This window comes from Protopterus annectens, chromosome 8.part0 (assembly GCF_019279795.1).
Source record: "Protopterus annectens isolate FY-2018-M chromosome 8.part0, PAN1.0, whole genome shotgun sequence".
Taxonomy (NCBI): Eukaryota; Metazoa; Chordata; order Ceratodontiformes; family Protopteridae; genus Protopterus; species Protopterus annectens.
In genome coordinates this window covers 1,689,915,899-1,689,929,079 of record NC_056741.1, presented here as the reverse complement: position 1 = coordinate 1,689,929,079, position 13,181 = coordinate 1,689,915,899, and the positions used below count along the sequence as shown (strand labels likewise).

General features: G+C 40.1%; 1 protein-coding gene across 3 annotated transcripts in view; it reads left to right on the top strand.

The window, feature by feature from the left end:
• LDHD (lactate dehydrogenase D) overlaps nt 1-13,181 on the top strand; it is a 1,439,596-nt gene that overhangs the window by 1,182,580 nt on the left and 243,835 nt on the right. For all 3 annotated transcript variants that reach the window (XM_044081223.1, XM_044081220.1, XM_044081221.1), the window contains one exon: nt 7,332-7,460. In XM_044081223.1, coding sequence (XP_043937158.1) covers nt 7,332-7,460 — 129 coding nt within the window. The remainder of the gene's footprint in view (nt 1-7,331; nt 7,461-13,181) is intronic.

Sequence of the window (13,181 nt, the reverse complement as noted above, 5' to 3'; positions counted from 1 at the left end):
ATGAGTACTCTTGCCCATTACCCAGTCCCCCACCCTCTGTTCTTGAGGCTTTCCAGGACACTTTCCAGTCCACTAATTCAGTGCTTGATTCTCAACTACCAGCTCCTAAAAAAACATACAGGTTTTTACAGGGTGCCTGATGACCTAAAATACTTATACAAGAATCCTGTGGCAGACCCCTTGGCAGTGTCTCTTGCTTCATATAACCCCTCTAAGCTCTTACCCAGTGCTAGTGTCCTACCTACAGACAAGGATAGTATGGCTATATATACAAGTGGGGAACAAAGGTACACATCTATTTTACCCTTGCTTTTAGGGCGATTAACAGACAGTTATCAGACTCAAATGAGTAAATATTTTATTTCCGTACTTCAGTCCTTGAACAAAGTTAAGCTGGACCCTTCAACTGCAGAATCAAAGCAGCAAATACAGAATCTACTTTCCCAGCATTAAGTGCAATTATGATGGTGTGGATGCCTCTTCTAGGGCAGCAGCTACTGAGGTTGTTGTTCGCAGATATGCAGGGCTACATAGCCAGCCTATTCCTGACCTGTTTGATTATGAGGCTGCCGGTCTATTCCAAACTGTCCAAGAGCAAGGTAAGACTATGAAAAACTTTAGGCAGATTCTACTCTCTCAGCTCCTAGATACCAGGAACTACCAATCTGAATCTACATCTTTCCTTAGAAGGGACCCGAGGGCAACTCAAAAACTGAGAAGAACGTTAAGAAATAGTACTCTGACAAACCTCATAAGGATCCTCCATCTGGGAGGAAATAAAAATCTTTGACTACCTTCCCAGCACCATCTCCTTTCTCCTTAGTCCTCAGCTCCTCTTTCTAAAAGATTGTCACTCTCCCTGTCCAAGTAAGAAACTATTACCACAGACAAATGGTCCAGTCCATCATCAAGGGTGGTTATGCCATGTCCTGAGAAAATATTCCTCCCCTGAAAGGCATTGCCATATCCTTCCCCCAACTAGCTGTCTCTGCTCACTCACATTGTTCTGGACCTCCTGAATCTGGACACCATTGAACAAGTTCCAAAAGACTTAACAGGGAAAGGAATTTACTCCAGACTCTTTCTGGTGCCAAAAATAGGACAAAGGGTACTGATCCTAGACCTTTCCTCTTCTAAACACTTTCTTGAAAGTGCCAACTTTCAGAATGATCTCTCTTCCCACTTTCTTAATTTTCTTTCTCCCCCAGGCATTTCAAGTGTCCCTAAATCTGAAGGATGCCTATTTGCACATACCTATTTGTCCTTCTTGCAAGAAATTCCTCACATTTTTCTCTGGTTCCTTGCATTTTCAATTCACATCTCTGCCTTTTTGTCTATCACAAAGTGTCTAGTTCCAGTGGCAATCTGTCGCACCCAGGGAATTCAAATTTTTACCTACATGGACAATCAGTTGCTCCAACTTCCCTCTCCAGAAATCTTTCTTCAGCATCTAGATTTCACTATCCAACACCTGCCAAGTCAGGGTTTCACAATCAGTTATAACAAATCCCTCATGCTACCCACACAGGACCTGCTTTTCCTTTTTTGCTGACTGGACACAAAGGAAATGCATGCCTTCCTCCTTCAGGTGAAAGTTCACAGTCTAATTTCTTCTTAGATCTCTCTTCTACAACACACTGCACAGCAAAGGAGATGTTGAGAATTTTGGCTTTTATGGCAGCCACCATTCCTATGCTTCACCTAGCCAGACTTTACATGAGGAAAATCCAGTGGTATCTGAAATGTTTGTGTTCCCAACACTCCTACCCTTGGACACCCTTATCCCATCCTCCCTTGTCTCAAAAAGGAGCAGGTTAATCTCAACCCAAGACATCCCTTCACACCCCCTCCTATGCTTCAAGAAGTTCACCCAGATACCTCATATGGGGCGGTTGGAGGGATGTGGACAGGATCACACCATGTTCAGGGCAGATGGCAACCATGCTTCTTGAAGGAATGGAACACATCAATCTAAAGGAAATGAGGGCTCTTCTTCAAGCACTGCAGATCTGCTACCATCTATGGAAACCTGGATCACTCCAACACCACAGTCATATGGTACATGAATAGTAAAGCACTGGGGTTTACTAACTGTGCAGGTTAGAACAGGAGGCATACCACCCCCACATCCATATACAGGACAGTGTGCTGGTAGACTCCCTGTGCCGCTCCTTGGAGGACCCCTACGAATGGATTATAAACAGGCAGGTTTTTCAGGGAATCGCTCTTCAATGGGGCTTACCTCCAACAGACATGTTTCTACTGTCCTAGTTCTGCATCAGGGATCCTTGTCCCTCAGCCTGCAGGACAGATGCCTTCTCCTTCCAGTGCACAGGGATATTCCTCTATCCCTTCCCTCCATTACATCTTCTTTCAAGAAGTCCTCTAAAAGTACAAAGGGAAGCACGCAAACTCCTTTTTTGGCTAAGACAGCATTGGTTAAACCTGCTATTTCAAATGACAAATGGAAATTCCAGACAAATACTTCTGCTAACGGACCTGAGCACTCAACAAAAAATATTACTTCTCCACCATAATCTTTCCTCACTCCTGACTCTGTGGATGATAGGATTTTAATCCCTCAAATACACTTATTCTCTGAGGAGGTTGTTCAGGTACTACAGGAAGCCAGGCGACAAACTACTAGAAAATCTTACATAGCTAAATGGAAAAGGTTTTCATATTACTGTTACAAGCATGGTCAGGACCCACACTTCTCACAGGTCTATGCTGTCCTGTAATTTCTTTGCAAGATACTTCATTCAAGCCTGGATTACTCTTCTATAAAAGCTCACCTGTCCACCATCAATGCCTGCATGCCTCCTTTCCAATCCCCCCTGTATATGGCTAGAGTGAAAGTCAAAGCTTTTCTTAACCCACCTTAACTCATCAAGGAAAGTCATTTCTCCCCATCTACGGTTTTTAATTTTGTGCTGGAAAGGTTTACATTGGTTCCCTTTGAACCAAGATCTTCTGCCTCCTTAAAATTCTGCACTTGGAAAACCTTTCTGTTCCTGGTTCTCACCTCTGCTAGGAGAGTTTCTGAGTTACAGGCTCTCATGGCCATTCCACTTTTTTCACAAGGGCAGGATGACTCTCAGGGCTAATCCATCTTTCATGCCTAAGGTCGTGAAGAAGCTGTCCTTAATCAGGCTGTTCATCTACCTTCTTTCTTTTCCAAGCCCCAAAAATGGGGGGGGGGGTCATACATTCTCTGAACATTCAAAAAGAACTGCGATTTTATCTGAGCAAAACTGAGCCCTAAGTAGGGGCAGATGGTCTTCAAAGAAACTACTGCAACTTGGATTTCTAAGGCCATATCTTTCTGCTATTTACTGTGTGGTAAGTCCTCGCCTTCTTGCCCAAAAGCTTATTCCACTAGGGCACTGGCTTCCTCAGGTGATTTTTTACAAGGGAGAAGACACCAGTCTGTCTTGAAAGCTGCTCCTTGGCCCTCTATACACACCTTCACCAAACACTACAAAATGGATGTCTTCTTCAGTTCCAGGGCTACCTTTGTTAGGTCTGCCCTGTTTGGACTACTAGACAGCTCATCAGCTCTGTACCTGACTGCCCTTCTGTATAGCTCCTTCAGCGGTAGGAATCACCCAAATGTCATGAATACATATCAGTGATCTCAGTCAGGACACAGTACAGTTGTGTAAGAACTTCCCATAACAGTAAATGTCCTGCTAATCACTGTTGTATTCCTTCCCACCCTCCTTCACCTCTATTTCTGGCTTACTTCAACCTTCTGCTTTAACCTTACTCTGCTACACGGAAACAGGGACATTTGCTTACCTGTTTCAGCTTTACCCCCTTCTAGCTGCCTGGTCTCCTTCTCTCAGTAGTCTTCAGGCTGCTGGCTTGAAGATAGTCTAAGGTACATGCTTGTACATCTATCTATACATCCTTATGTTTACGAGCTGAGGTCATGCATTGGAAAAGTATGACCTCTGGAAAGTAAAGCTTTGGTACCCTGGACAGATGTTAGTGGTGACAACCCATATGTCAGGAATACTGCAGCAGAGATCAGTAGGGCATCTATTGTTATAGTAAGTTCTTACACAACTGTACTTTACTTTTGCTCCGGTTAACCTGCTGGTAGTCGTTATTATATCAACAGGTTAACCACCAGAGCAAAAGTTCCTGAGGTGTACGTACAGAGTAGTTTTTGACTAGCTGAGTTACTTTTGCTATGATGGGTAACCTGCTGATATAACACTTCTGTTGAAGTGTCAGAGCTCACCATGGTGTCACTTACATCACTAGCTGTTGTATAATTCATCGGTACTTACTAGGTTATTGATCTGTGAGAATCTTAAGACGCTTAGCTTTACATTCTCATAGTGGTTTTCAGCCCTTACATTTTGCATATGAATAACCTAGAGTTAATGGGTGGAACAAGGATATGTTGGGACATTTACGTTAATCCTATCCATCAGGGACAGGGGTGATAAAGCAGGAGTGAATTTGCATTTCCCATCAAGTCATCCAAATTGTTTGAAAAGAGTAAAATAAGTACTTCACTTTATGTGGAGTGGAAGACTGTGCCACCCAAGTGGTATTCATTGTGATACATAACTATCACTCAAACATGTTCTATTTATTTTACTAAAGAAGTTGAGATCCCTTGAGTTCACACTTCCATTAGATATGTGATTGTGCAATAGGTCTAATACAACAGGTTCTGTTGTGGTTGTTAGCATCTGTGCAGTCTGATTACTTATGGTTGAATATTTTCTTACAAGCATTGAACCATTTTGTCATCAATATACTTTTTTATTTATTTATTTTATTGGAAGTTTGTTTGTCAGGATAATCCATTGGACCGAATGAGCCCATTTTCAATGGAGTCCTGGGGAAAAAAGCTCCAAAGATACAATATCAAAAATATCAAAAATACAAATAAGAATAAAGTAAATTATAACAGGTAGAACATAACATCTACTGTTTGATAAGTATCATAGTAGTACATATAAGCACAAGATAGTATTAAGAAAAACAGGAAAAGCAACAGAACAGCAAATACAAGAATAACAAATAAGTTTACAATTTTTAATTTCTATATTCACTAGTAAATGTAAAGAGAGAAAGTATTAGTTAAGATTCTAGTTAATAGGTGTGCACAGATAGTATTTACATAAGTGGTTAACTATAGTAAGAGTGTTCCTATGGAGGGGAAGGGATTGTAGATTAAGGAGTGTGTAGTAGCTGGAGGAATTATGCAGGGTTGGTACAGGAGCATTCCCAGAGAAAAGATAGGTGTGAATGGAGGAGAGATTTAAAGATAGGAAGGCTGTTGGTAGTACGGATATGCGATGGGAGGGAGTTCCAGAGGCGGGCCAGGGCAAAGGAAAGTAAGAGTTTACCTGCTGGACGGGTAGGTTTGTGGAGTTCAAGTAGGTTCTGAGTGCTGGTTCTAAGGGGTCTATTAGGATGGTGCATGGTGAAGGCTGAGGAGAGAGAGGGGCAGAGTGAGGGCTTAAAGATGAGCTTATGAGCTTGAGTTAGTTGAGTGTAGGTAAGATAGTTTGGGAGCTCTAGCCAATTAAGTTTGTGGAGGGCAGTACAGTGGTGGGAGGAAGATCTATGGCCAGAGGCGAATTTAGCGATTTTGTTGTAGCAGGAAGAAAGTTTTGTTTTGGTAGAGGATTTAAGGTTGGTTAGTAGTGGAGCACCATATAGTAGAGAGGGGATGAGGTATGTGGTAGATAGGAGGAATCTGGTAGATGGGGAGAGGAAGCGTATGTGCCGGTAGAACATACCAAGTTTCTGATGTGTTTTTTTAATGTTTGTTTGTATGTGGGAATCAAATGTGAGCTAATTATCAATGAGAGCTCCTAGCAGTTTGGCATTGGAGACAATTTGTAGGGATGTATTATTTTGACTGGTTATGAGGAAAGAGTTTTTGTCAGTAGTTATGCTTTTTGATGGGGTGAATAGTATCAGTTTGGTTTTAGCTGGATTGAGAGCAAGATGATTATCATGCATCCATGTTTCAGTGGTTGTGAAGGTATCCTGATTTTTTGAGGGAGGGAATGGAGTTTGCAGCGCAGATAATGGTAGAGTCATCAGCGTATTGGACTATTTTAGCATTTGGGATATTGTGGTGGAAGTCATTAATGAAGATATTGAATAATAATGGACCTAATATGGAGCCTTGAGGTACACCAGTGACAGTGTTGAGGTAAGAGGAGGTGGATTTCTTCCATTTAACAGATTGCTGCCAATTGGAGAGGTAACTAGGAAACCAACTGATGCAAGAGGGGGAAAGATGTAGGTTAGAGAGTTTGTTGAGTAACAGGGAGTGGGAGATGGTGTTGAAGGCCTTAGAAAGGTCTAGGAGCAGAGTAGAGACAATATAGTTGGAGTCTCTAGCTTTATGTACAGTTTCAAGGAAGGAGAGAAGAGCAGTAGTAGTGCTGTGACCGGGTCGAAATCCATGTTGTGTTGGGGTTAATAGGTGATTATTGGTGAGGTAAGGTAGCAGTTGTATGTGTATGTATTTTTCTAGTAGTTTAGAGATGGGGGATAAGATGGCAATTAGTCTGAAGTTGGAAATGCCGTTGTTGTTGCCTCCTTTGTGGAGGGGAATGATGTAAGCTTTTTTCCAGATTTGGGGTACATAACTTTCTTGGATGGACCGATTTAAAAGTATGCAAATTGGGTAGGCAATGGCTTCAGTAGCTATCTTTAGGAAGAAGGAAGAGATGTTGTCGGGAGCGTTAGAGCAAGGTTTTAATTTAAGAAGCAATTTTTTTATAGTACATATGGGTATTGGTTTGGGGGAGAAGAGAGGGTGGTCAGAGGACGAGCAGTCTAGATTAGAAGTGGAAGTAGGAGTTGTAGCTGGAGGAGTAGAGTTACTGGAAAACGAAGATGTTAATTTAGATATGGAATCAATAAAGAAGCTGTTGAATTGGAAGGCGAGATTGGTATCACTAATATTTTCATCTGGTTGTGGGTTTTCCTTTTTGCCAGGATTGAAGAGGGAGGAGATACTATTCCAGAACTTTTTTGGGTTAGTCTTATGATTATTTTGGAGGGTAATATAGTAGGATCTGTAGTCAGAATTGATAAGTTTTTTGACTCTGTTGCGGAGTGTTTTGTATTCGTTTAGGGAGGCTGGGTTTTTGTCTTTATAGTAGTTTTTCAAGGCTTTATTGCGAAGGCGCATGGTAGCTAAGGTGTCTTTTTTAACCATGGGAGAGTTTTGCTCTTATTTCTTTTTATTCTAAGTGGAGCTAAGGAGTCGAGGAGGTTTAGAAATGATGTATTAAAATAGGTGACAGCTACTTGATTTTTTTATTTATGTATTTTTTGGACAGAATTCCTTGATGATGTCATGATGAACGCATGCAACAGGTTCAGTAAGCTGGAATACCCTGTTTCCCCAACATTGTTCCTGGAATTCCATGGCACCAGATCTAGCTTGGATGAGCAAGTCAGTGTAACAGGTAACTTTTAAGACATTTATGTATGTTTACTAAGTAATAAATACATATGTTGTCTCCCTCCATGTTTTACAGATTTTCTGTCAATTCAGATATACATTTATTGTCATTCCAGCCCAAGCAGCCGTTATGATAAGTAGATTATTTATTTACTTTTTCAGGATATGCTACTGTATTTTAGTTTGATTCTGTTGATATTTTGTTGAAACTGGGCTGCCCCGGACAAAATAAGGGGCAATCCCACCATACATATATACTCATGGATGGTGCTTTACCCCCTTAATCAGTATCCTGTGAGGTCACATAGCTTCATGAAAAGTTGCCCACTTTTGAAAAAAATAGTCCACTGATTAAGATACACTCAAAATGTTGTACAATAACCATTTTTTCATATATTCAGATAGCTTTCTTTAGAATGTGTTAGATCATCCACATAACTATCAGGAGTATGACATATCAGTGGCATTTAAACATGCCTTCCTTCTTCTATAGTATGTCATACATACCTGTTGTATCTTTTGCCACTGTAATTTGTGATGCGATTGAAAGATGGTATTTGTAATCCAGCTCACTTGAAACTTCTAAATAAAAAAAAAATGATAACATTGATGTTATGAAAATTTTCACCATATTTTTGAGAAACTGTTGTAATATTATAGATTATCAGAAAGTAACAATTTTGGTGTCAGCTTTAAAAAATATACATATCCCTCTGTGCATGGTGCAGTCACTTTTACTGACTGTTGATGCTAATGCCTAATGAGTACTGGTCAAAATACAGCCTGTCTGATGCTTCACATGATAGTCCACCTTAGAGAAGATACAGATTGGTTTATCTGTATTTAAAACTCCAATTCACCACCTTTGTCTCAGATTCTTCCAAGCTAGAAGGTAAATGTAGCAAATGCCACCACATACAATGATGTGTGACACAGATGAAGAGTGTGCGTATCTCCTGACTGCCACTTCTTTTCAGTCACTCACACAGTTTGACCTCAAGCCTGCTGTTTGTCTTGGTGAAAGTTCCCAAGTTTGTTGACTAAAGTACCGAGTCCTTTTTAAATGTTTATGGCTGAGAAGCATATAATCATGTATTTATAGCAGCACTGCCTGTGGGAGGAGACAGCCAAGAAGCATGAGTCAACTGGGCTAGATAAAGATGCAGAAAGAAAAACTGGGTTATTTACCATGTGATCATATGGTAGGTGGGCTGCTCTCAAGACCCAAAAGTACAGAAACAAAAGCAAACAACATGAGTAATCAAGAAGCATACAATACATGAGAAATATGCAAAATCAAAAAAATATTTAAAGGGTTTTGGAGCCTTATGCCTGTTACAGAGTCTTGTGTGGAGACAGAAACATTGCATAGATAGAATTAACCGTAAAAGCAAATTTGTTTACAAGAAACTCCATTTTGCAACACTGAAGGAATTACAAGCAGGGAAAGACTGTTGGATGTAGCATGTTGTTAGAATTCAGCATTTTAAAGTGACCATCTTACTGGTAGTGCTATGCTGTTGATAGCAGATGTTGAGGTGAACCGTTATCCCTAAATCAGTTACCCTCTGTTTCCTTGTGCAAGAGTTTGGAGGACTTTTTGAACTTGTTGAAATATTCCAGGCCCCTTCCTTCAGGTGGGAGTCTGTTCCATAATGCCGTGTCTAGTCAAAAAAAGGCATGTTCTCCATTAGCTATTGTATATGGAAGTTTGCTTAATGTGATAGCTTTCTCCTGGGTGCTATTTAGGTAGTAAATCTGGTCTTGGATGGGTAGATTCCATCTCAAATGTATGCAGTAGATTCCATCTCAAATGTATGCAATAGCCACTCACAACATGAAGAATTTTGGCAGTTGAATGTTACCGCAAAGGTTTTTGCAAATTGCTCTAATATGCATACACATCAGGCAGTGATCAGACCCTTCTGATGGCAGATTCATTATCTAAATAGCCTCCTGGTCCCTGCATATTGCTTCTTTACCCTTGAGGAAAGAGAGACAGAATGCATGCCTTTTCTTCTCCACTGCATGAAGAAGGACCTGGAAGAGGTACATCATTGGCACCTTCCTTGGGGTGAGCATACCTGTGACATTACAAATTAGTGGTCAAATTGCAGAGGGTTTGTCAGCTTCTTCATGTTGCTGTTGATTGCATAGACTTTGGTGCTCCATTTTAACCTGCTGTTGTTTACATTGACGTTACCAACACACACATATGCCCGCTCGCACTGATTTAATTGATTTTTATATTTTTGGGTTCTTTCTTTCTTTCCTTTTGCACTTTGGGTTTTAGTGGAGAGGTCCTCTTCTCATAAAGGTGCTGCTTCTGTTTTATTAGCTCTCTGCATGAGTGGTTGTGGGCTTAGCATGTTTGCACACTTGTACATGATGAAGACTTGGCTTTTACACTGTAGTGTGACAGCTTGTTCATCGGGTACTAGTTGGCATGGAGTAATGAGTTCTGTCAGACACCTTTGTCTACATCAGAGAAACATTTGCATTTCTTGATATTTTATTAGGATGTAATATGCTAAGTTTTTCATATGAATTTTATAAGAAAGAATTACTTATAAAATAACAGCTAACCCAGACAACTGTGGTGTGTACATTGAGGTGAGCATTCCAGTGACAACTGTGTTGCTAAACAGACTGACTTGAGATGTAACTACACAACAGCTAAGATGCTTTTTCTGCAGCTATGCACAGTGGTTTAGTTAATTGAATTTTTAGGTGTTTGTAAAATACTGCCTGGAATATAAATCCTTTTTTATCATCTTATAAATTATGTATTAAGGGATGCTACAGATCTGATTTTGTATGGCACTTTTTTACAGTTTGTTTGACCTGTTTAATCTGTTAAATAAAATTATATTATTGGTTAACACAGTATATAATAATGAGAGAACCTACCACACTTCTGATGACATATTCGTGTCCCTTGTAGTATATAATTCTATAGGTGATTAAAGCTAAACTGTAGAAATATTTTAACAAGGACAGTGTTCTTTAGCCGCATAGCTTCAGACTGAGAGGTCATTACATCCTTTGGGCTGAATATATGTTTTGTATGCTGGGGCATACAGGTCATGGTGGAAGTTTAATATCAACAAACTTTACATTTAAAGGAAGAGATTATTGGCAAAAAGTTAGAAGAGCAGTGCACAGATTGGTAGAGCCTTTATCAATAAATTAAACCAGCAACTCAACCAAGTTCTAGATGAAAATATCTTCCAAGCAAATGACAACCACAAGGCCTTTTTTAGTTGTGTTAATAATCTCAGGAGCACAACACAGCAGTGTACTGATCCGATTGTAAATTAAGCTGAAGGTCTAGTTAACTGACAAATAAATTCAGCTCAAACATACCTCCCCCATCTATCTCACATGAAATATCTGAAAATGACTCTCCACCAGCAGTCACACAAGACCAACTCCTGAAAGTACTATCAAAAGAAAAAAATACTGCATCAGTGGTCTTGACAGTATCCCAGGATGCATTTTAAATAACACTCAGTAACAACACTGATCAACCTTAGCCTCCAGTAGGCTTTGTTTCATGTGAACAGAGAGCAGTAAAAGTTATTCCTCTGCATAAAGGAGGATCTTCATGGATCCAGACGGTTACAGACCCACAAGTCTGACCAGTCTCATATGCAAAGCCATGAGAAAGAATTATCATGGAACTAATCAAAATAGACATAGGGAACCTCTAGATACTGGACCCAACTCAGTTTGGATTCATCAAAGACAGGTCATGCTTACTCAACATGGTAGACTTTTTTTGAAAAGGCCACCAAAGCAATGGACAAAGGTAAAACTGTACACATCACCTATCTCCACCTGGCCAAGACTTTTAACACAGTCTCCCAATCAGGAATAGTAGAAAAGCCTAATAAATTAGGAATAAGCCCCTTCATCACCCACTGGGTCAAAGAGAGGACGCAGGAGATCCACAGAGAGAGTCCTCCAGGCTTTGGTGCTGAGACCTCTTCTGTTCAGCATATTCTTCTCAGAAGTAAATGCCAATACCAAAGGGCTCAGGTTAACTAAGTTTGCAGATGCTGCAGTCTAGGAGCTGGGTAGCATTGACTAAATTCCAAAACGACTTGCACATTGTACAAGAAAGCTTGTCACATATAACTGGTGCCAGACTCCTGGACTAAAACTTAATTCCAAAAAATACATTATCACCTCCTATGGCAACTCCTGTGGGGAGCTACCACATTGACAACACGCCCCTAAGATTTGACACAGTAGTGTGGGATTTGGGCTATGTGGACAGTGACCTAACTTTTAACAAGCATGTGTCCACTATGGTATGGAAGTCCTTCTTTACTGAGCAGCTCATAAACAATGGAATTGCTTCTAGATCCACAGATGCTATTGTCCTCCTTTATTAACCTTCAGTTAGGCCAATCATCAAGTATAATACCCCTTTAACATGCATCTTTCCAGTTACATGCAGCAGCTGGAATGCCTGTAGAAAAAGGATGCAAGACCTAAACAATATGTCCTACATGGACTGCCTCAAAGCCCTATCACTATATTCAATGTTTTACAGACTGCTAAGAAGTGAACTGTTTCTACATGTCAATCATCCTCTGACCCATCACTGATGGTATCAGAAATACTTGACCAAGGGACCTAAACCTGTTCTGCAACATTAGCAGAACAGATTGGATGGACAGGTGTATCTCACAGAGGATACCACTGCTTTGAAACATATTTCACCATCCATATAAAACAAGGCTCATCCCTGACTACATTTAAGTGTAACTTGAATTAGTAGATGGTAAATAAGAATTTACCCCAAGACTCCCCCTCCTCATACTACTAATGACCAGCTCCTATGTGCTTTATCCCAATGCAGAGGTCCCTTCCAAATATGTATGTTTTGATCTATCAATTAAGGCTGGAGTAATATAAAAATAAAGATCATGGAAAGAGATACTTGAATCTAACCTCTAATGGGAAGAGTTAATTTTAAACATCGAATGGGATAATTGGCTAGGCTTAAAATGGTCCGAAAGGGCAGTCAGCTTAGTAGTAACTGTTGAATTCAAAAATCCACCTCCCTTCTTATATTCTGAGATGGTTCATATTACAGAAGGACATAAATGAATATCAAATGTTTTGTGCCCATCTTCTCATTGAAATAGTGCAGCCAATTCTAGGTGCAACAAATGAAATTGGTCCATTGAAGGTAATGAGGACATGCCAGAGAATAATTTCTGCTAAAAAGAAAAAGTGTAAAAGAAGGGCTGTAATTGTTAGTATACTTCCAGCAGATGACTTGATGTAAATAGTGAATTCACGTGTTAAGATTTAAAATGGTGTGTGTGTGTGTGTGTGTGTGTGTGTGTGTGTGTGTGTGTGTGTGTCTGTCTGTCCGTCTTTCAGCTTTTCATGGTTATGGTAATGACATTAAATACTCAAAGATCTAATAAGAACCAGAAAAGTTTACACAGTAACTAGCAAGGAATCATCTAATCTAGGGAGAAGGTCTAAGGATGAAAGTTCTATATGTGGGAAAACTGTGATGTCAACCCCTCGAGTACTAAGTACCAGAGATAACATACCAAAGTCTAATCCAGACAAAAGGGTCGACTGAATAAGCAGAGGGATTTTGCTTCTGGGGGACTCATAGTTAAAATCATTAGTCAGACGTGTCTAAAGCTAACAAAAACAGGTTGCCTACTCTCCCGGGCTTAAGGCTTAAAACATT